Source organism: Equus przewalskii, chromosome 1 (genome assembly GCF_037783145.1).
Source record: "Equus przewalskii isolate Varuska chromosome 1, EquPr2, whole genome shotgun sequence".
Taxonomy (NCBI): domain Eukaryota; kingdom Metazoa; phylum Chordata; class Mammalia; order Perissodactyla; family Equidae; genus Equus; species Equus przewalskii.
Window position 1 is genome coordinate 66,402,542 of NC_091831.1, and position 23,482 is coordinate 66,426,023.

Here is a 23,482-nt window from a genome sequence, read left to right on the forward strand (position 1 = left end):
CCACAGAGGGCAGCCATGGCTGGCTGGAGACTTTTGATTCTCAGACATCCTGTATCCTAATCAGAAGAGAAAGACAAGCAGGTCCACATGCTCTGAGGGTGACTGATGTGCTGGCTGTGCCTGCCTCTGGCTGGTGGGGCCGTGGCTTCCATCAGGGGCCTCCTAGCCTTGGACTCTCGGCCTTGCCTCACCTCTATGGCACAGCCTTCCCTCCCCAGCCCACTCTGGCTCTAGCCATTGCTGGCGTTTGCTCTCCCCCAAACGCCTTGTTACCCATCTTCCCTCTGGGCTCTGGCTCTGCTGCCTTCCCCTTTCTCAGGAGAACCAGTGCCCTCTCTACAACATGCCCCACTCAGAGGTCACAGGCACATCTGGGCTCATGTGCAAAGTTGTGCAAATCAGCTAATTCCTGCCCAGAAGCCTCCCTAAGCCCCAGATGCCCTTCTGACCATCTGCACCCCATCATCTCTGAGCCCCAGTGCCTCCTGGGCACCCAGCTACCTCACCCATCCTGCTCTTTTTCTCTTGAGCTATAGGCCCTGGGGGGCATATGTCAGGTCTCCCACTAGGTTAAGTTCCTTGGTGACAGAGGGTGTGCCATATTCATCTTCAACTCAACAGAGTCTAGCGTAGTGCCCAGCCCAGGGTGGGCCCCAAGTATGTTGGGGGGGAGCAGAGGAGGGGTGGACTCATAAGTGGATAGCTGAGAATGAATGGGTGGGTGGATAGATGGACATATAGATGGGTAGATAGGTGGGTGGATGGATGAGTGGCTATAAATGATGTATAGGTAAATGGGTGAATGAATGGATGAGTGGGTGGCTAGATAAATTCTGGATGGATAGGTAGGTAGATGAATGGATGGATGATTGATGGATAAAGTAATGAATTGATGAATGGGTGGATTGGCAAATGGATGGATGGATGGATAAACTGATTCATTTGTGGGTGAATGGACGGACGGATGGGTGGATGGATAGATAGATCATTTGATTCACAAATGGATTGATAAGAAGATGCATTCATCACTTGCTCTAGGTAACCAGTCCCTAGTCTGGACACTGGTATTCCCTACTCTTGCCCCAATAGACTCAGTGGCCAGTGGATATAGCTCAGATCTTCTGAGGAATTGTGGAGCCAGGCTTTCTGGTGGGGGACAGGGTATTAGTGTCCAATAACAACCACAGCCAAAGGAGCCTCTGCCTATGATTAAAATCTGTGCTCCCATCCCCAGACCATCAAAGGCTGGCCAAGCTCGCCCCACTCAACCCTGCCCCTCTACATGCTGCTGGGGACCTGTTCTGAAGGGGTCAGGTTGCCGGCCTGCACAGCAGATAGACCAGTTTGGACAGTTAACTGCTCCCCACCCATTACTGCATGGGCCTGGCCTTGTGACTATCTTTAAGGTTCCAGAGGTGGACAGGGAGCTGTTTCTGCCCTCAAGCAGCTCGTCAGAGAAAGAAGAAAGCGTAGAGAGGTCCTGGCATGCAGAGCAATAGCAGTCTCTATCTGGCACCTGCTTTGTCATGAGGATGGTGTTACATATATTGTTTCTACACTTTGCAGCAGCCCTGCAAGCTGTCATCGCCCCGTTTTACAAACAAAGGACCTGAAGCCTAGGAATGTCCCCGGGGCTCTGGGGATCAGTGGTTGAGATGGGGTTTGTCCAGGTCTGTCCTGCCCATTTCACTGCATCGCTCAGTCTCTCTGTACAGTCCAGCCACCTCATAGTCCACATGGGTGACAAAAGCATAGAGAGGAGGGGGCTTTGCCAAGGCCACAGAGCCACTGAGCAATAACCACTGGATGGGATGCCTGATATTCTTTCTCCTAATGAGTTGCACCCACAAGTGATCACCAGAGCCCAAGCTGAAGGCCAGGTGAACTGGTGGGGGTGCGAGTGGAGAAGGCCAGAGGTGGGCTGACAAGATAGGAAAGGCTGGGTGCTTGGGAGCCAGAATAAAACTGGCCCCTGGGACTGGCCTTGGAGGCCACTTGGGAGCTCAGAGGCCCAAGGGTGGAGGTGCCAAGGGTTGCGGTGCTGTGGGTGGGTAGCTCTGAGAACAGCGTGCACAGCTGCTGACCGTGCTAATTGGGTGTGACATCATGTAAATAAATGGAATAATTCGGTTAGCAGAGGGAGGCTGCTGGGCAGGGAATTTGCCGATTTGCATGGCTTTCCACATGAAGCCCGGATGCCACCCGTGGCCGTGGAGAGGGCACATCTTAGAGAGAGGGCACAGGAGGCAGAGGTAAGGACCCACTGCTGCCCTCTCAAAGGGCATGTTTCTGTAGGTGGCAGTTCCTCCTGTGTTCCGCAGATCAAGTGCAGGGAGCTCTGCCTTTGCAGGAAGAGCTCCATGTGGAGCTGGGCCAAGCGCTGCCGAGGGCAGCTGAGTTTCCAGGGTCGCCTTTGGCAGACAGCGTCAGAGCCAAGGGCTGCCCCATGGGGGAGCACCCCATGCACCAGGCGCGTTGCCAGGGACCGGAGAAGCCTCCTCTTGCTGAATCCTCACCACAGCCCCGTGGCAGAGGGCTGTGCGGCTGTGTGCTTGCCCTCTTTCTTTCCTTCATCTCTCCCTCTCCCCATCTCCTACCGAGGGAGGATGTTCTAATTCGTTTCACTTTCTTCCATCCATTTTTATATCTTGCCTTGCATGAGCCACCTTGTAATAATAGTCAGGAAACCCTAAGTGAAAGAAGCAAAAATGTCCATCCCCAAGCCATGGTCTGCCATCCCCATTTTACAGATAGGGCGAGTGAAGCTGGGAGAGGTGAGGGACCACTCCAGGCAGCTAGTAGGAGGTGAAGGCAGTATGACCCCAGGACCCCTGCCCTACAGGGGCTGACACAGCACGTTCTGTGTCCCTCCCAGTTCTGGGGGCTGGCAGCTCCTGACACCCCTCCCTGCCTTGGCTCCAAGGCTGACTCATGCTGCAAGTTGGGATAGAGCGACTGCCCTGGAGGCAGCTCCTGTTCCCTGTCTCTCCCAGCACCAAGGCCACAGGGACCTCAGAAGGTGCCACCATCTCCTTTGCTCCTGGCTTACACTCTGACCTTTGGGGACATCCTTTAGGTGTCCCGCTAGAGGACCCACAGGCACTCATACCTAGTGCTGGAATCCCAGCTCCGCCCCAACCTGCTCTGTGACCCTGGGCTCAGTGCCTAACTAGCGTGGCCTGAAAAAACATTGATACGTGTTAAAGGAGGAGTGGCCGTGGAAGCCACCCTTCCAACCCATCAGCCCCATGGCCTAGGTGTGAAGCAAGATCTAGAGGCCTTGGCTCCAGAATTCAGTCTCTGTTGACTCAGACCCCTTGACTGGGAGGGGCCTGAGCTCGGGCCTGGGACTCCTCCCAACAATGCCAGCAGCCCCTGAACCAAGCCAGCCTGGACCCAAGAAATCTGTGTTTGGGAAACTGGGATCGCTAAGTCATGCACACCAGACCACGGTGTGACAGTAACCTGGGCACAGTGTGCTTTAGTCCACCTGCCCAGCTGGGTTTGGCCTGGAGGCCTCTTTCTGTCCCTCAGGCCCCCACCCTCTTTGGCTACGGCAGAGCCTTCCCTGAAGCCAGAGCTGGTGGGCATCTAAACCTGGGCTGTGGTGGTGGGATTAGCAGGGGGCCTCACCCAGAAGGAATCTCCAGGGCTAGCCTGTCCTGGCTCAGGGAGAGCCAGCCCCTAAATATGGGAGCCAGGTGCCACCTCCTGAACCCTGCAGGGTCCACCTCCCCCCACTGCCAGGGTCCAGAAAACACTAATATCTAATATCTAATATCGTTGCCCTTTTCTCGACCTTGGTTTTCCTCTCTTTGCAATTGTGCTGCTAATCCCCATCCTGCCAGGGATTGGGGGGTGGGGCATGGAGATGCAGTGGGAAGGAGATAGAGGGAGCTGGGGAAAGCTTGTTAATCCTGTCCCTTTCTGTGAGTCTCCTCCCCAGTGAGACCTGCGGTCTTGGCCACCCCAGACGCCCACTACCTCCACTAGCCTCTTTCCTGGAGCCTCATGCTGCCTCCTTTCCCTCTCCCACAGCACTTGCAGAACCCAGCCAACTTCCACAATGCTGCCACGGAGCTGCTGGACTGGTGTGGAGACCCGCGAGCCTTCCAGAGGCCCTTCGAGCAGAGCCTCATGGGCTGTTTAACGGTGAGTCTGCAGCGTCCCTGCCTGTGCTTGCGCCCAGGGAGGATGGCTGGGACCTAGCGTGCCTGTCCAGGTGTCCAAGAGGCCACAGATACATGGGGATGAGAGATAGGGCAACACCGGTGCTAGAAGGGTGTTGGCCTTCTCTGTGCACCCCTGACATGCATACGCCCTCAGGGAACATGGTCTGATGGGGAGACGTGTCCCCATGGATGATGTGGGTTCCCCACACTTGATGAGAAAGACAGGGCCTACTTTGGCGAGGTCCAAGTCTGATGGGGGTAAATGTTCCAACAAAAGCAAAGCAGAGAGTCTCTTGAAGGTTTTCAGCTATCTGTTTCTCCAGTCTTTCATTTGTTCACTGAGGTAAACATCTGTTGATCTCTGTTTACAGTCATGCATCCATTCATGGAAGCATTTACTGAGCTCCTATTACATCCACCCATCAATCCAAATACACACTGATTGATCCCTCATTTACCATGTACAATCCCCTCTGTCAGTCCTGAGAAAGCAAGGATGAGGAAGACTTTGCCAAGCCTGATTCCCTCTTTAGTCAGGGAGACAGATGTGGAAGGAGATGGCTGAGAGAATCGTGTCCAAGGTGAAGCAGCACAGAGAATAGAAACATCAGCCGTGTGTGAGGTGGGGTGGCTTGTGGAAAACTGAGAAAAGAAGCCACTTCTATATCTGTAGAAGTTACCAAGCAGCTGAGGAGAGCAAGCGCGTTCTAGGCACATGGAACAGCACACGCAAAGACCCAGAGGTACCACAGAACCCAGAGAGCTGAAATTTGCTCAGCACTGTCAGGGTCTAGGGTACAGGCTGGGCACAGGCCAGGCCCAGAGCTTGCAGCACGATTTGCCAAGCTCAGGAGCTTGCAGTCTGACGGCCAAATGGAAGGAGCTCACAGGCTGTGAATGTCCCCAGCCACACAACCTGCATCCATAAGTGTGAGGGAGCCTTGGCGGCCAGTGAGGGCAGCTGCTCACCGGCCCCTGAGTCAGCTTTGAAGAGAATGTGAGTAAACAGATTGCTGGGGAGTCCGGCTACCCCAAGGCTTGGAGAGGAGGGGCCAAGATGGATGCTTGGCCAGGCAGAAACAGTAGGTGAAGTACAGGGGCACCGAGTTTCCCAAAAAGCCCCAGACAGGAGGGAGGTGAGAGGTCCCACACGGCCCTGGCCTGGAGCAAAAGGAATAGTGACATTACCATGGGCCATCACTACAAAGCACCCCTTCTGTGCAGGACACTGAGCTTGGCCTGCTGTGTGTGCCTTCTCCCTGACTCCTCATACCCGCTCACAGAGGCTGGTCCTCCTAGCTTCCCCATGGTATAGAGAAGGACATTGAGACTAGTTGTGATGGACTGCCCAAGGGCACACAGCCAGTTAGAAGCAGACCTGGGATTCAAGCCCGGAACCATCTGCCTCGAGAGAGGATGCTCCTGGTCATTAAGGATGCCAGGCAGGGGTGCAGCCAGGACCCTCCCAGGGCTCCTCCATTTGTCCAAAGCCAACACCATCTGGCTCCCTCAGGGCCACCAGGCCAAATCAGGCAGCCGCCTGCACTGCCCAGTCCTCCTCATCCTCCAGCTCACTGCTCTCCTCCCCCTCCCCGGCTCCCTTAATCCTCTTTGTGGGAACCCTGGTTCAGGCTAAGCCCTGCAGGCAGGGACAGATGTTACTAGAGACCCCAAACTCCCATTCCAGCTGCTGGCAGCCATAAGTGAAGAAAGAGGTGGCGACCATGCACAACGTGTGGCCAGACTGGCTGCCATGATCCCCCAGCACCCTGCCCCGAGCCTGGCCCTGCCTGGGACGTGGGGACTTGAGGCTGACTCAGACAATGGCCCTGGCCAGGCTGGATGGGCCAGTGGGCATGAGATGACCAGTAACTGGCCCTGCCCTGGTCCTGTTATTCATCTGTTTCTTCAACAAGCATTCATTGAGTCTCCACTGTGGGCCAGGAAGAAGTACAGTGCACCCGATGGACCTCTTTCTCCAGCAGCTTACCTCCCGGTGGGGGAAGCTGACACCAAACACTGAAGGAGGAAATAAGGACCTAGATCAGTGCCCTGAGGGAGGGGGCCAGGCGGTGGTCAGAAAAAGTCTCCTGAGGAGGTGCTCTCCAGCTGAGACCTGAATGGCAAGAAGGAGTCAGCCAGAGAAGATGAGAGGGAAGGGTGCTCTAGGCAGAGGGAACTGCTAATGCAAAGGCCCCGAGGCTCGATTTGTTCAAGGAACAGAAAGAAGTCTCAGCCAGAGCCCAGGAGAGGGAGAGGGATACAAGATGAGGCTGAAGAGGGAAGGAGAGACCAGCTAAGGCCTGCAGCCTAAGGGAGAACAGTTTGGATATTATTTGAAGGGCATGGGGAGCCCTTGAAGGTCTTAAGCAGGTAAGTGATGGGATATGATTTGTGTGAGGACAGGAGCTCTGAAGGAGAGCATCCATGAAGGGCAGGATGGAGGGATTACGGAGGTCTTCCTGAAGGAGGGAGCCCAGGGAGGACTTTGTAGGATCTGATGGACAGCAAGAAGTCCGTAGCTTCCCAGGCTGGGAAACTTTGTGGAAAAAGGCACAGGGCCAGCTCTCCTGGGCCTCTCCTCATAGCACCCCAGCTTCAGGCATACACTTGGTTGAATGGCTGGCTTTGAGCCCTGAGAGGGTCCTGGCATCCCTAATGACCCAGCTAGCATTGAGCTTGCTGCTAATCCAGAAAGGAGCCCTTGGCCCACTGGCCACAGGTGCAGAGACCAGTGTCTGACTGTCCCTTGGAGCTCAGTAGAACCAGCAGCAGGAGAGGATGGGGTGGAGGGTCATAGAAGCCACCTCGGTGCCCAAGACATTTTCCTGGGCATGGTCTCCTTGCATCCCTGAATGCGAGCAGGGAAGGGAGCATCATCCCTGTTTTACAAACAAAGCAACAGAGATGGGGAGCAGCTTGCTACAGTCCCAGGCTGGAACCCCTGACCCCCAAGAGGCCCAGGGCCCTGCAGCCCATCCTCCCATCCCCCTGGGCATCCTCAACCTCAGCCATGCCACATGGAGAGGGGTGGGGTGGGGGAGGTCAGAGATCCCAAGGGGCCTAGGCTAGGCAAGGCTGCCAACCCCCCTCCCCCAACATACACATTTACCCCCTGATCTGGGTGCAGCCTGAGCACTCTAGGTTACCGCGATCCCCTGGGAGGCGACCTCTGGAAACAAATTCCTCTGGATCCGGCTTACTTAGAGGATATAAATTAAAAACCACTTAGCCTCAGGCAGTGAAGGGACACATTTTTGCCATACTGGCTTCTAAGAAGCTCAGGCACAATTCTAGTGAGAGGCTGTGGCCCCGGGACCAGACCCTGGGGTAAGGAGCCCTTCAGGCCTCTGGCAGCCCCCAGGCTACCCCGCCGCCTCATGCACTCTGACCCCAGGATGCCACAGTGCAGGAGCCCCAGGGCCCCAGCCGAGCGGGCGAGAGCCCAGACACCACTTCCTTTTCAGGACCAGATTCTTCCTGACCACATGACAACTCACACCCCAGCCCCTCCCGTAGCAGCAGGGCTGAACCCCTTCTCTGAGTGTCCTCATAAAAAGCAGGCCTCTCTGGAGTCGTTCCTTCTTCCTCCCTGAGGTGGAATATCCTTGGCTCAGGCAGCTGAAGTAGAGGAGAGGGGAGGCAGGCACGGGAGGAGGTGGAGAGGGAAGCAGAAGAGCCGGCGCCTCAGCAGTGCCCTCCCATCTCCCCGGTGGGGCTCCCACACCCTCGAGGCAGGCACTGCCAAAGCCTGGGCGCACGTCCACAAGCAGCATTCGTGGAGCGGGGCCCGGTCCTGGCTGCATTCTTGCAAGGAGGGCATTTTGTACCCATTTCACAGATGAGGAAACTGAGGCCCAGAGAGGTTAAGTCACTTAGGTGAGGTAGAGCAACTAGTAAGTGGCAGAACAGGAACCCCATCTTATGCCTGACTCCAAAGCCGCTGCAGCAGTAACCACCATAAATACCTGCCCACCTCTGCATAGAAACTGTTACCAAAGTGGAAATGAGGGCTCTGCCCCAAGGGCCTTAGGCTACACTCATGAGACAGAACTGGGACACATGGAACTGTCAGAATCTATCACATAGAACCCTGGAAATGGGGGACGTCCCTGCACCTTTACTGAAGAGGAACCTGAGGCTCAGAGAGGTTAAGTAACTTGCTTTAGGTTGCACAGTATAGGATGGAACAGGATTGGAGCACAGGCCCAGCGTGCCTTCAGTTCCCTTGACTGCCTCAGAGGATATTCTCTAGTGTCTCCCAGACAACCTGTCCTGCTTCATGGCCGGGAACCTCCCGGCTTTTCAGGGCCACACACTCCCTTTATGGGACTAACGTAACTGGCCACATGACCTTGAGCATGCCCCCTCTCTCATCTCTGGGCTTCAGTTTCCCTCTCTGTGGCATAAGGGGCTGGACTTCCTGACCTGTGTGTTCCCCTGGGACCCAGGGTCTAGGTGTCAGATAGCCAGGCCCTGCAGGACAGCTTGAGCACCTTGCAGGCTAGGCCGAGCTGGCTGGGCCTGGGTAGCCAGCAGAGGACAGCAGCCCCTCTGCTTCTCACCCCAGCCTTTGTGGTGGAGGGGCCACTGAGGGCGCCATGCCCACTGGAGTGGGAGAAGCCTTCTCTGAAACACAGCAGACTGCTGGGTGAGCCCACCCTCCTCATCACCTGCCAGACCTACCTGACAGGACTTTCCTGAGGTTTCTCAGGCTGAGCCAAAGGAAGCCAGGGGGTGAATATGAGGCACCCTTGGGTCACAGGGTCTAGCTGAGTCCACTCTGCCACACCTGTGTTGTGTGACCTTCAGCAAGGCCCTGTCCTCTCTGGGCCAAGGTGAAAGGAGGCTGTTGGAGCTAGTGACCCTTCTGAATGCTAGGGCTCAGGGGACTTGGTGATAAGAGACACACCCAGGCCTGCAGAACAGACCTGGTACCTGCACCAGGCCTCTCTTTCTCATTTAGCTAGTTTTTTGTTTGTTTTTTTAAACCAGAGCAACTGAATTAGCCAGTATCGGCCAAACAGAGGGACCTTTGCCTTCCTGCCCTCAACCCAGGGCCTGAGGGTTCTCCTGCAGGTCAGGAGGGTTATGGCCTTAACCTTCTGTGGGCTGAAAAAGAAGCACTGTCATGCAAAGAGCCCAGACTTTGTAGCTTGTCACCCGGGATCGGATCGACTCCTGACTCTCTCACAGACAAGCTTTGTAACTGGGGCTGTTATTCATCCTGAGTTTCCTCATCTGTAAAACAGAGATAATAATGCTGCCTAGCTGTTGTGAGAATTTGGCACTTCACTGCTTACAAAGCCTTTACTTAGCCCTCGTACCTGGGAGCCAGCATTCTCATTACACTACTTGCCCGTGTTGAAGTTTCCTACAAACAGCAGCCTCACTGATGCACCAGTCTAAACAAACTGTGTGTGCTCACTTGCATCCACCCCAAGGCTCTGCCACCAAAGAGGGAGGGTGCCATAGTCAACATCTGAGCTGAAGTGACCCTTTTAGAATCCTTCTGCTTGCTCCAGAGAGTATCTGTCACCAGACCTGAAATATTCAACAGGCCATGAAGAATTAGGGGCCTTGGTTCTTCTGCTCAGACAGTGAGACTAACAGTGAGGATTCCCCTGTCCTGGGGTGGCCCAGAGACTCTGGAACACGGTGTGTGGTGAGGGGAGGTGCCGTGAGGACCACAGCACAGAATAGATACTGCTGGCGGGAAGGAGGAGGGGAGAGCGGAAGCCTTCTGAGTCAGGGGCCTCTGCTTGCAGAGGAGAAACTGAGCAAAGCTTCTGACCTGAGAAAGTCCTCTTCCCTTCCTGCCGAGGGGTTCCCAGGAGATAGGGCGGGGAGGCAGGGCCCGTTCCAAGGGGCTCTGGTGGTCCTGGGAGCAGGGAGTCCGCTGGCTTCTCCCTGGCTCACCATGGAACACTCTCTTTGGGCCTCAAATGTCTGTATTTTCTCAATGAGAGGGTTGGCCTTGATTAGTGATTTTCCCACTCTTTTTTAGCCCTAAAGCCCTTGTAATGAACCCCTGAAATATAAACCTATTTCAATAGCTACAGGGGCTGACCCAACCCCATGGCAGCCTGAGCGCCCTGAGCCCCCATGCGCCTCTGGAGCAGGCAGTCTCTGGACCAGACGACAGTCTTCCCTTCTCAGAAGAATGAGCCTAACGTCTGGGAGCACTCCTTTCCCAGTCAGCCTTGGCTGCCCCAGCTACTTCCTAAAGCAACTCCATTTCCAAGGCCCATCCTGCTTCTAAGGAAACCTAATTTTGCTGCTGTAAATGAGGAAGGTGGGCAGGAGGGAGCAGATCTGGCCATCATGGGACACCTGGGAACGGGCAGTGAAGGAGTGCAGCCTGATGGGCGCGAGCCTGCAGAATGATTCATGGGGCCCCAGGAGCACCCTTCCCACACTGCCCCACAGGGACTGCCAGCCCTCCCAGTCCCTCGCCTCTCCCCCTTCAGGCCTGTACTTCTGAGGTTCACAGGAGATGCGTGGGACCTCCAGCCTCAAAAATACACAGCTCTTGGCAAACTTCCACTGACGCTCCTCCGGAAGCCTCCTGGATGTCGAGCTGGTGCTTGGTGCTAGAGAAAGGCCCCAGGCCGAGCATAGGAGCCCTGCAGTTTCTGGGCTAGAGTCTGAGAGGCTGCAGGGCGCTTGGCATGGAGCTGAGTACTGGGGAGCATTAGGCGTGTCCATCTGGGGAAGCCTTAGCAGTCCAATAGGCAGCTCTGAGCCAAAGCTCTACGGGAACAGCGTGTCCTAAATCAGTGCTCTCCTTAGGTGCAGATTCTGACTCAGGAGGGGCCAATGCCGCTGGGTGGGGACTGTGCCTGGAATAGTGAGGATAGCGAGAGCCCCACCAGGGTAGCTGCAGGAGGTCAGTGGGCTTGGGAGACTTCCTGGGGTCCAGGGACTTGGAAGGGAGCTTGAAGAGCTGCCCTGGTGGAGCAGAGACCCTGGCCTGGGGCTGTCCAAAACATGGTGGTACAGCATCCCCAGCCAACTTCTAGAATGTGGCCAAATTTGAGCCCTTGAAAGCGGCAAGGCCTGGACTTGGGTCAGGCCCATCACCAGACTGGAAACCCTGAGGACAGGGGCCGGGATCCCAGGGCCCAGCACAGAGGAGGTCCTTATCAGTGTTTGCTGAGTGACTGACAAGGCACAGTGTGAGTCCAGCTCTGCCTGATCTTGGGGACCTGACTTAGCCTGCCCACCTATAAGATGGGCACATCCATCACTCTGGACTCAGAGGCCTGCTTCCGGCAGTGACTCACCCTGCGCTTCCTCCCCCTCTTGCCGGCAGGTGGTCAGTCGGGTGGCAGCGCAGCAAGGGTTCGACCTGGACCTCGGCTACAGACTGCTGGCTGTGTGTGCCGCAAACCGAGACAAGTTCACTCCAAAGTCTGCCGGTAGGTGCCCTCTGGGGGCTCACAGATGTCATAGGAGGTGAGAGGGAACCGAACTCTAACCCAGGGCTGTCCACCACCCCTGCCGGCTGGCACCTCGGTTCGTCCAGGTGTGGCAGGAGGCTCCCAGGAGCAGCAGCTCCTCCACCGGGCTCTGAAGGCCACAAGTGGGGCTTGTCCACCATTTCAGGAAGTGTTCTTACCTCAGGGCCAGAGAGGGGCCCAAGACACACCACACCCAACAACAGGCTAATGGGAGACGGGCGTCGTCTCATTTCTTCACCACAATGACCTGTTGGCATAAGCACTGTGATGTGATCATCCCCATTTTACAGACAAGGAAACAGAGGCTCAGAGAAGTTGAAGAGATTTCCCCAAGTCACACAGCTGCAAAGTGGCAGAGCTGGGATTTAAGCCCAGGCCTGTACTCCAGAGTTGGCATCCTTAACCCTGACACTCCACTGTTTTCATTCAAAAAAATTTTATTTAAAATAAAACACAAATTAAAATAAAAATGAATCAGTACATTCAGAGTTCTAAAAGCCTGCTCTGTGTAGTATTCTCCATGGCAACTTTGTCACTACAGGGGACCTCCTGACCCCATATTAAACAGAGGCCATGGAGGGTACCAGGCGGCTTTCTGTCGGTGAGGGCTGTGAGCACACTCAAGATACAGCTGTACATTTCCCACCATCCTCATGACCTTGCTTAAAAGCAGGGGGTGCCGGGTAAGTTTGAACTCTCATAGCCCTGTGACAGTTTAGCCCTGCCACTTGCTGAGCGTGGTCTCTGAGCCTCAGTTTGTCTCCCTGGGAAGGTAGGAATGACAATGAGACCTACCTTGCCGGGGTCGTTAAGTTCTAGGATACAGTGCCAAGCACAGTGTCTAGATGTTGTTAGCATTTTTTATCAAGTCAGAACAATTCATTGAAAAAGAAAAAATCAATTTCCTCTGTATAACAATAAAATGGACGTTTTCTCTGAATTCATCTATCAGTTCTTTGGAGTATATATAGAAACAGCCTTAATGAAATTGTCTAAAGGATGATGTGTTTTCCTAAATCTGCTCAGCCCATAATCTCTTGAATGTGGGTTTGCGCTCCCTTCCACGTATGTTCACAGTCTGTGTGTACTGACTGCGGGTGGCTCATAAAAGGTGTGTGAAGGTCTTGTTAGCCAATAGCTCCTCTGAGATCCTTGACGTGCCAGCCTCTGTTGGGATTTCACTGTTGCATTGAAATGTTTGCCAGAAAATGGTCTTGGAATCTCCTAAGTGACATCTATTCCTGATGGAATCTGCAGTTTTAATAATAACTTACGTCAATACAATTTTGACAAGGTAAAAATGGCTACTTATCCAGGAAACGTATCCATCAACGTCTCTGCAAGCGCCCGCCCTGTGCAGGCACCCTGCCAGGGCTGGGTTATGATAAGGAGTAAAACAGACATGGCCCCGCCTCGGGAAAATTACAGCCTAGAGCAGGGTCGGCAACATCTTTCTGTAAAGGGCCAGATAGTAAATAGTTTCAGCCTTGCAGGCCATGCGAAAGCAAACGTAGGCAGTACGTAAACAAATGAGGGGGCTTGCTCCAACAAAACCTCTTTATGAAAGCGGGTGATAGGCAATAGTTTCCTGACCTCTGGTCTAGAGGGAGAGGAAAACGGTGATCAAATAACCACAAGTGTATGTGTGTGCGTGTGCATGTGTGTAAATTTGAGCTGTGATAAGTGCAGTGAAGGAAAAGTCAGGGATGCCATAAGACCACTTGGGGGTAGGAGAAGGCTTCCCCAAGACCCAAAAGTTGAGTAAGAGTTGAATAGGTGAAGAAAAGGAGGAAGAGCTCCTTCCCAGGTAGAGGAAACAGCCTGTGCAAAGGCCTTGAGGTAGAAAGGAGCACAGCTTTTTAGCAGAACTAAAAGAAAGGCAGTGGTCCCAGGACGAGCCCAGAGGCAGAAGTCAGCAGCGGTTAGACACACAGCACCTGTCTTGAGAAATGTGGTCTTTGTCCTAAGAGTAACCAGAACATGGCCAAATTCTCATTTTGCAAAGATCGCTCCAGCCACAAAAGAAGAACAGATTGCGGGGGCATTGGGGGGAGGATGCAGAGAGTCGGTTGGCAGATTGCTGGGGACATCAGGATGGCTGCTGGACCAGGAAGGTTCTGCTTCATCTGGAGTGGAGAGAAAGGGATGAATCCAGGGCATGTGTCAGAAGCAAAGCCAGGACAGGGGAAGCGTGGCCAGAGTGACAGGAGAGGAACAGAAGGATACATTGTCTCAGAAGCCCCAGCTACTCCCCAGCGGGGAGGAGAGGGTCAAGTCCCTATGCAGCCCTCCCTTGGGGGGTCTCATGCTCCTGCTGGCGTGTGCTGGGTGCCTTCTCATATTTGCTGCAATGCCCAGCTTTGTGAGACACAGGGTATTATCTACATTTATGGGTGAGGAAATTGAAGCTCAGAGAGGTCTTGTGACTTACCTGTTATCACACAGCTCATAAATGATAGAGCTGGGACTTGAACTCATGGCCTCCTGACTCCAGGCCTAAGGCTCTGTCCATTCCGTCACAGCTGACTCTGAGGCTGGTTGGGGACCTAGACTTAGGAGGCCCCTGTTCTGGAGCGGGAGCTGGGCAGCCACTCCATTCCAGAGCGCCCTTCACCTCACTCAAGTCTCTCCAGCACAGCCTACTCTCCTCTAAGTGGTATTTCCAGCATCACTTCTCCTGAAACAAAGGATTTGTTCTTTCTTCCATCTGAACCCACAGCTCTTTACAGTTTATAGAGCTCTTTCTCATGTATTGTGTCTATTAAGTCATGTGATATGCCCTAGGCCCTGAGGTGAGTTCTCAGTACCCATTCTGCAGCTGAGAACACTGAGGCCCAGCAATGCCTGTGGCTTAGCTATCACTTGAATTCCCTTATCGGTGGTCAAACCCTCATCAGCACCAATAGCCGTGACTAACCACCTCTCACAGGCCACCCCCACCCTCTTGAGAAGTATGGGCCTCACGGCTCTCAGGATCCCAGCTATCCCCCTGCTTGGCCCATCTCCTGGGAAGGCAGGGCGCCGGTCTGAAGGGGAAGACTTCAACTGCTGGTTTCATTGGTGAGATAAAGTGCCTGCCGGGAGCAGGCTGGACCAGGAGAGGGGTGGAGGCCACGGGAGCAGAGCAATGACCCAAGTTCCAGAGGCAGCTCCAGCACTGGCCCCTATTTCGCCAGTTTGCCCACCTCCCAGAGCTGTGGCCTGAGCTGTAAAGAAGGATTATGTGCCCGTCTCACAGGCTGCCTGTGCAGATTAAATGAGTCCCTAATCGTGGAAGTGAGGGCCTGGCCAACACCTGACAGCAGTGGATGCCGCGTACATGCTGCTGCCCAGCCTGCCTCCTCGGCTCTGTCTGTCTTTTCCCAGCGTGATTCCCAACCTCTCTAAGGCCCTTTCTGCCCCACCACAGCTGTTTCCCACTGCTATCTCTCCCTGAGGTCTGTGGATGGTTGTATGCACCTTCCATAGCCCCACCTCTGGGTGCAACTGTGATGGTCCCTGTGGCCTCAGATGTGTGTGTGTAGTGGCCACACTGGCCACAGTTAGGTCCAGCCCGGCCTCTGCAGTTCTAGAACATGGGCTGTCCTCAGAGCTCCTGCAGCAGGCCTGTGTTGCCTCTTCACCCTCCTGTCTTTCCGTCTCGGTCTGGGCTCCCACTCTGTCTGACTGGCTTGTGATTACCTTCCCAGTCTCACCCTCTCCTATCTCTCTGAGGGCCTTTGAGGTTGTGTGTCTGTCTCAGTCTGTCTTTCCCTTCCCTGCTGCCTCTCAGACTTTCGCCCTGTGTGGTGTGTGTGCATGTGTCTGTGTCTGTGGGGGGAACGTGTGTGTGTGTCAAGGAGCTGTGTGCGTGTATGTGTGTGTATGTGGTGGTGACCATGTCTGTGTGTGTGTGCCTGTGGGTGTTTCTCCCCTTCTCCCCCTCAGTCTCCCCACCCCTTCTCCCGCTCCATCCCCCTGTCTGTCTCTTGTCAGGAGGCCAAGCTGGGGCCAGACATGGGATGAGATCACCAGGCTCGGTGCTTTGTCAGGAGAGATGGCAGGGAGCTGGGCTGGGCTGTGTGCACCCGCACTAGCGGGCTCTGGAACAGGAGCTCAGGCCTGGGGGCAGTGCTGTGGAGCGCGCGCACGCATGTGCGCGCGCGTGCTTGTGTGTGTGTGTGTGCGTGTGTGTGTGTGTATCTGTAAGAGAGACAGAGACAGAGCATGAGCGCAGAGCAGACACTGCAGCAAACCACCCAGCCAGGCGTCTCCACGTGGGCCCCTCAGATACCCAGCCCCCAGCTCTTTGTTCTGGTGCAGCCTGTAGCCTGCATGCTCGCACGCGCACAAGCGCATACCCCATCAGGATCCTCCTCATCGGGAAGGTCCTTGGGGGCCAGCTCTCCCTCCCCTGCCTCCGCACAGAAGGTCACCTGCCTCGTGCCTCCCCTCATCCCCCGAGCTGCAGCACGCCCACCCCACCCCCACCTGCCACTGCGTGCCAGCCCTCAGCAACTTGGCAGCCAGCGCTGAAATGTCAGCCTCCTCGGCACCAAGCAGGCCCATGCCTGCTGGCTGTGTGGGTGCCAAGCACCAGGCAGTCGCCATGTCCAAGGTCCCCAAGAGTCCTCTACGTGCCTCAGCTACTATCCACACTTGGATGATTCTGTGTTCCCGCAGCTGACCCCTGTGAGCAGCCCAGTGGCATGTTAAAACAACAGAATAGGGAATGCCAGAATCCAGGGGGTGGGGGGCCCAGGGCCCAGAGAAGGGGAGCCCTGCCTCAGGCCACAGCAAGGCAGGGCAGAGCCCCGCAGAGAGCCCCTCCTGTCTCCCTTGAGGTGGGTCAGTGATGGCTCTGGGCTCTCATCTGGGAGAGGAGAGGCACAGTGCTGTTGGCAGAGTGGAACATGTGGAGAGAGCAACAGGTATGGGAGGTGCCAGGGCATCCCAGGGGAATCCTGGGAGAAGCGACCAGCAGGCATTTGCAGAAGGGACCAGAGAACTCAGAAGAGAGGTCAGGGCTGGAAGAGGCAGCCCCTGAGACCTCCGAGGAGGGGAGGCCAGCCTTCCTTAGGGATGAGCAGTGGAGAGTGGATGTCAGTCACCCACATGTGGGCTGGATGTGGCCCACGGATATCTGAGGTCTGACTGTTCAGTGGTTTTTAAAAATGTACATTAGGTGCCAACATTTGCTCTTTGGGAAGTTGCACTGTCAAGTCAAGTGCCTGGCTTCCATTGAATGGGAACCTTGGACCCACACCCATGACTGACTGGGTGGTGGCTGACCCCTCAGACGAATGCTGTGCTACCCCCATTGTCTGACACTTCAAGTGTTTTCCGCATTTGGAAACCCGCTGGGCCCTGTGGACATGTGTGTTTCTGTTCTCTGTTCTAAGCACACCCTCATATCACAATCCAGCAGCATGAGCCGTGAGACCAGGAGTGAAAACCCAAGCAGAGTGGATCACTTGCTGTGTGTCGACAAACACCTGCTTGGTCTGGTTTCTCTGATGTGCTGACAGCCCCCAGAGGAGCTGACAGCTGACCATGGAAAGGGAACTGAGACGTGCCCTGGGCCGCCGGCCAGGCTGGAAAGTGATGAATCAGAAAGGTCATGGGGCCCCTGCCTTGCCCCTCTTGGTCTGTGGCCTGTGGTCCACACAGGAGGGGCTCGGGAGGGGCTCGGGAGGGGCTGGGTCCCTCTTTGGAGCCTTCAATCCCAGGGAGCCTCTGCAGCAACTTGTGCAGCAATCCCAGGGCTCAGAAACAGACCCCAAACCTGGGGAGCCCTGTGCTGAGTGTCCCACCGTGTCAGAGGGTTGGAATGGGACACACTTCTACTCAGGACCCCTTAAGCAGGAGAAGGCAAGTCATTAACCATTTTGCTCTGTCTTTGGAAACAATCCTTCTTGCTCCCACCTTGTGGAATGGGGGGCTCTCAGACCTCCACGGTGGTGGGGACATTCCTAGCTTCTCTTGGAGGCCTGGCTCTTACTTCCACTTTCATGCACCCCTCCCCCCAGCCTCTCTCTACCCCAGAGTACACAGCCGCCTTCCCGTCATCGTCACCATCACTGGGGAGGACAAATGGCCTCATTCAGGGACACCCTGCCAGATCTGTCTCTCTAAGACAAAGCTGTGTGCAGTTCTGTGTGAAAAACGGCTCGAGGCTGTCCAGCGAGCAGCAGGGTGGGTGCAAATGCAGGGGATTTGTTAACGTTTGCTGGCTCCCCCAGAGAGAGCAGGCAGGCGGGCCCTCATGCTTGAAATGCCAGGCCATCCAGCTGGGTGCCTTGTCAAGGCCCAGGACAGACTTCCTCCTGGAGCCAACCCCCACGCCCACATCTAAGCTCAGCAGAGCTGGGATGGGGTTGGGATTTGGCTTCCTCCTGCTCGCCGCCTCTGGGCTCCAGGTCAGCTCCTACTCAGAAAAGGGCCCTGGATTTCATCATCAGGCCCCTGGGAACCGACTTGCGGTCAGCTCTGTTTAAAGGACGAAACCCGTTCACGCGCTCACCTCCCGCTGATTCATTGCTGTGGAAGAGCCCACTGGAACCCTTACCCACACACCCATTTTATAGAGGAGGAAACTGAGGCTCCAACAGGGAAGAGATAGACCCAGGTTACATGGCTTCTGGTGCTAGAAGTAGGACTTGGACCTCCAGACAGTCAGATCCGAAGAACAGGGAGCCATCCCCCTTCTGCATGACCTTGAGTGAGCAGGTGGGGTAGCTTGTCCTGCACTGTGGCTCCTGGCTCCCCTCTCCTCCCCCAGCTCCTTGAGGGTTGAGGTCTGGGATCCAATGGCCTCACTCTGCTCTTGGAGAGAAAGAACAGTAGGGAGGAGCCCACGTGACAGAAGGTTTGTGGACACAACATTCCCAGGCTAAGGAATTGGGAGGGGTGCTGCAACGACCCCTGGGTGTCCGGAGTAAACAGTGAGGGGGCAGGTTTGGAAACAGCTTCAAGGTCCTAGAAAAGGGAGCTGAGTATTTCAACGGCCACTCTGCAGCCGTTAAAAACAAGTTCTCCCAAGAATTATTACTATGTGGAAATGCTTATGACATAATGGTAATTTTCTTAGAAGAGTAACAAAATGGTATGTTCGGTATGACTTCAACCAGTTGCAAAAACAAACCGTACATTTTTTTAGGCACAGGAGACAGAAAACAGGAGGAGATATACCAAAATGTCAATTTACAGATAATGGGCCTATCTAGCTGGGGGATGAGCCTGTCTTTATTTCCTGCCTTTTCTACAGGGAGCACAGACTCTGTTTTTAAGCGGAAGCAGTGATGGTCTTTGTGGGTTCCTTTGGAGTTGGGCTGGAGCTGGGAGGGGTAGGTGAGACAGGAGCACGGTTGCCCAGGCTGGCTCCGCCGCTTCCCCAGCCTGCCTCTCTGGGTCTCCAAGGGCTCTGTGGGAGCCTCCTCTTCTGCCTGTGCTCTTCTGTGGGACCAGCTCGTCACTGCCTCCCCAACAGAGCCGGGCTGTGCAAGGATACGGCTGCCTGAGGCCCAGCTGGTGGGTATCTGCTTTCCAGGCCTGTCCAAATGAGAGCAGGTGGGAGGATGAGGGCATCAGCCCATGGCAGGGGGCTCAGAGGGTGAGACCCTGACGGGCAATGCAGAGCCCTCTCGAGATGGGGCTGCTTCTCTTAGCTGGACCCTCACAACCCTAGGCTGGAGCCCCATGGTTAACTCTGTGTGGCTGAGACAGTGGTCTGCAAGGGAGGGGAGCGATTAATGAGGCTCCTGGTGGGAAAGGCGAGGCTGCAGGAGGTGCCTCCATCAAATGATGTGGGTCTGAATTTGGGTCCCCCAGGTGCAGACCCTGCAACAGAGATTCCAGGGCAAGTGATTTATTTAGGAGGATCCCTGAAAACATGAGTAGAGCAGTGGGGAAGTGAGACAGGAGGGGCAGGAGGTCGATGAAAAGCATGTTGTTCAGCAAGATAGCTGCTGCGGGGACCTGCCGGGGAGCCCTGGGAGACTGGTGAACGCGCCCTCCATCAGCCTGAGAGTCAGGGACGAGGAGGTATTTACTGAGCATCTGGCACCAATGAGGGGTTGAGGGCGGCTGAGGGTCGGGGCGTGGGTGCTCGGCAAGGACGCCAGGCAGAGATGTGGTGCAGGCAGTAAGCAGAGGGAGTGATAAGGCAATAAGGCACTTTCCCAATTTCTGTCATTTGCATCCCGTCCTCATCATCCCTGCCATATTCCAGTCCCATTCATATTAGGATTATATTCTTCATATTGTTCCTCACTTATTTTGACTTCAAGATGGGAATTTTAAAAGGAAACTTTATGTCTTATATTGCTGCTATAACTGGCAGACCAGTCTCCCTTGTCACATTTAGAAACTAACTGTCAAAATAAAGACCAAGGCCTTTGTCTGGGTTTAGCTTCAGGTGCCTTCTCATAGCTAGAGCCCGGGCCAGCTCTCTGCCAGTGAGAAGGGGAGATGGGGATCTAGGGAGCTGAGACTGTCTTCCTTGAAATAGCAATGTCTCGAACGTGGGAAGAGAGCTGACATGGCAGTGGTTTTGTCACTGGGTCTGTGACCACCTACGCCGTCTTGGGGCCACACCCCTAGCCCACACTTGAGGGTACCTCAGTCAAAGAGTGCAGCCTTGAGGAGGCCACAGGGGCCTGGGTGCTGCTCTCTACCTCCGTCTCCCCTGGGCAGGCTGGGCCCTACCCAGCATCAATTTCCTCCACAGTCCAGTGCATCTACACCATTTCTCTACCTTCATGGCTACAGGAAGAATGATGAGGTCATGGGTGTGAGAATGCCTCTCAAGATAAAAAATACTAAACAGGAATTTTCAGGGCAAGGGGTTCTTGTGCCAGGCCCACTCCGCACTAAGCCTAGGGGCTCCATAAATGCACCATGCACAGTCCCTGCTCTCGGGGTTTCAAGTAAATGAATGCTCCCGTGCAATAGTGAGAAATGACAGTAATCCTACCCACAAACACAGCCCTCTGCACGGCCTTCCTTGTCCAGCCCCCCAAAATCCCCAAGGCAGGCTTATTCTCACTTGAAGAGGAGGAGACTGAGGCTGTGAGGGGTGGGGAGGGGGCCTCAGCAGGGCAGAAGTGGGATGAGAGCTCTGGCTCGCCCTGCTTCTCTGCAGGTTTCCCCCAAGGAGTGCCCAGCCGCCGGGGAGATGCAGGGCACAGAGTTATCACCCTACGGGCACCAGGGTTGTCACCCTGCAGCCAGTTCTGCCTTCCACCACCCAGCTCCAAGTGCATCTGAGATAAAGTTTCTGCCAAAACAGCCCCACTGCCCCATGGTGCCCTGAAGATGCCATGGCTGCCCGAGAAGTTAATAAAGCCATCGGCAGCAATTAATTCTGCAGAGGAAAGAGCCAGGTAAAAGGATTAAGGAAGGCAGAGCTTTGGTTTTAAGGTGGAGCTTAGCGTTCTCACTCCTGAGGAGGGATTTTGGGGGGATTCAAGGGGCTGAGAGGGAAATAGAGCAGGGGCTTGGCAGAAAGTGGGTGAGGTGGTCATGGAACTTTGTAAGCAAGCATTGCAAGCCACAGCCTTGTGAATACCTTCTTTGTTTTCCCTTTTCTTTTCTTTTTTTCTCCCCAAAGCCCCAGTACATAGTTGTATATTCCAGTTGTAGCTCCTTCTGGCTGTGCTCTGTGGGACGCATGTGCTCTGCATGGCCTGATGAGTGGGGCCATGTCCGCACCCAGGATCTGAACCAGCAAACCCAGGAGCCCAAAGCAGAGCGCAGAACTTAACCCCTCAGCCACCGGCCAACTCCTGTGAACACCTTCTGGGTTAAACAGATGGGAATTAACAGCCGTGCAGGTACCCCCAGGCTTGCTTATTTAGATTTACAGGGCCAGGGCAGGCATCTGGATTAGGAAAACATTTGATTTATGGCTCCTTTCAGTCATGATGATAGCAAGTATTTGGTCAGTATTTTCTCCGTCCCAGACACCGTGTGGAGCATCCATGAACTCACTTATCCCATGATGGCCCCAGGCCCATGCCTACTCCATTTCACAGATAGGGAAACTGGGGTTCAGGAAGACTGAGTAATCTGACCAAGGCCACTTGTCTAAAAAGAGCCAGAATTGTGATCTAAACAAGAATATCTGACCCTGAAGCCAAAGGCTGTCCCCTACTCTCTACGAGCAGGTTGAAATGAAGTCATGGGAAAGACTTCTTAATCACTCAGGAGAGCTGGCCAAGATCACCTGACGTGCATGCCAGGGGAAGTATTAAGTATTTGACAATGATCTGTCCTGGCTGGGAGGTTGAACCCCTCCCATCTTTGAGCTTGTCCAACACTCACTGTCCACAGACGGTGAGTAGCAGAGAGCCGGGCACAGAGGCAGCATTTGACACATCAGCTGCTATTATCACAATTTCCTGGTCAGCCCCAATTTCAAATATTTTTCCCAAAAACTATTCAGCTATTTCACAGAGAGGAGTAGTAGTTAAAAGTATGAATTCTGCCGCAGCCTGCTTGGGTGTGAATCCCACCCAGTCCTCCACTTGCCAGCTGTGTGACCTTAGAAAAGCCTCACTAAACCTCTCTGTTCCATGCTTGCCTCATTTGATAAGAGGGAATAATAATAATGCCTACATCATAGGCATTAAGTGAGTTAATGTACATATAGTGCTTTGAACGAAGCCTGGCGTATAGTAAGTGCTATATACGTGTTAGTAATCTTATTCCAACATGTTGGCATTCAGACTTTCTTGGGATGCCTCTCATACATGGAGGTAGCCCCAAACCCTGTCCTGACCCTGTGTCGTGTTTGGGGCTCTAGAAAATATGGAACCTATATGCATGGGTAAGGCCGAGGTAATTGTCAACCACACCCACCTCCAAGTGGGTAGGAGATGAGTGGGAGAGCCTGTTAACTCAGGTGGGGAACAGCCCCTTCCTGAGGCCCCCAGGCCAGAAGCCTGCAGCTGTCTCCAAGACAGCACAGACTCCCATGGGGTTAAGAGCACACCTCCTTTCCCCCAGGAAGAGGAGGCTGGCTCCCAGGAGGGCAGGCAGGCAGCCTGCAGCAGTGGAGAGTAAAGAGCTGGCTGAGAAATACTGGACAGGGCCAGCAGCACCCTGTCTGTGCCTTTGTCTGGGGACGTTTGAGGGCCTCTGTCTCACCAAGTCACCCTGCACCCCCTCCCAAAATTCTTTCAAGAGAGAAAGTAACATTTAAAGGCCCATTTATTAAGTTCCTGCTTCATGTTAGTACTGTGCTGGGTAGTGTATGAACATCAGCACTGATCCAAACAATGACCAACCCATTTTATAGGTTGGAAAATTGACGCACAAAGATATTTATTCACTTGCCCAAAGTAACTCAATTCCTTTGTGTAGGAAAGCAAGGGATGAGTGGGTGGACAGCTCTGAATGGATGGATATTTGGATGGTTGAGACTGAAGAGGAGAAGGACAGAAGGAAGAGAATGGGGTAGGAGGGGTGTGGACCAACACCTGCCCAACTCCAAGTGCATGCTTCTTCTCCTCCCTTGTTGTGCCTTCTCTTTCTGGGATCAGGCTCATTGTCAGTGTCCCAGGGCCCATCTGGCAAGCAGGGCCGGGGAGAAAGATCCTGGCCAGCAGACCCCTGCCCTCTTGCCCCTCATAAGCTTCCCGAGTCAGCGTGCACAGCAGAGTGAGGGCTCAGGAGGGGCCAGGTCCTGGGAACTGTGGGTCTCAGCCTGCAGTCTCCCAGCCCTCCTCACCTCTACGCTTTGAGATGCCCTCAGGTCAGGTCCCGCTAGCTTCTGGGATAGAGCTGATCTCTGGACATACAGAGCCAAGATCTGGAAACCAGAGTAGGGGCAGCGTGGGACAGAGGGTCAAGCTCAGGCTTCAGCAT

General features: G+C 54.6%; 1 protein-coding gene across 30 annotated transcripts in view; it reads left to right on the forward strand.

The window, feature by feature from the left end:
- ZMIZ1 (zinc finger MIZ-type containing 1) overlaps positions 1-23,482 on the forward strand; it is a 238,602-nt gene that overhangs the window by 130,634 nt on the left and 84,486 nt on the right. For all 30 annotated transcript variants that reach the window (XR_011538339.1, XR_011538344.1, XR_011538318.1 and 27 more), the window contains 2 exons: positions 4,039-4,152; positions 11,488-11,593. Coding sequence is in view for 26 of the 30 variants with exons in the window: in XM_070613207.1 (XP_070469308.1) it covers positions 4,039-4,152; positions 11,488-11,593 (220 nt within the window). In the remaining 4 variants the exon portion in view is untranslated. The remainder of the gene's footprint in view (positions 1-4,038; positions 4,153-11,487; positions 11,594-23,482) is intronic.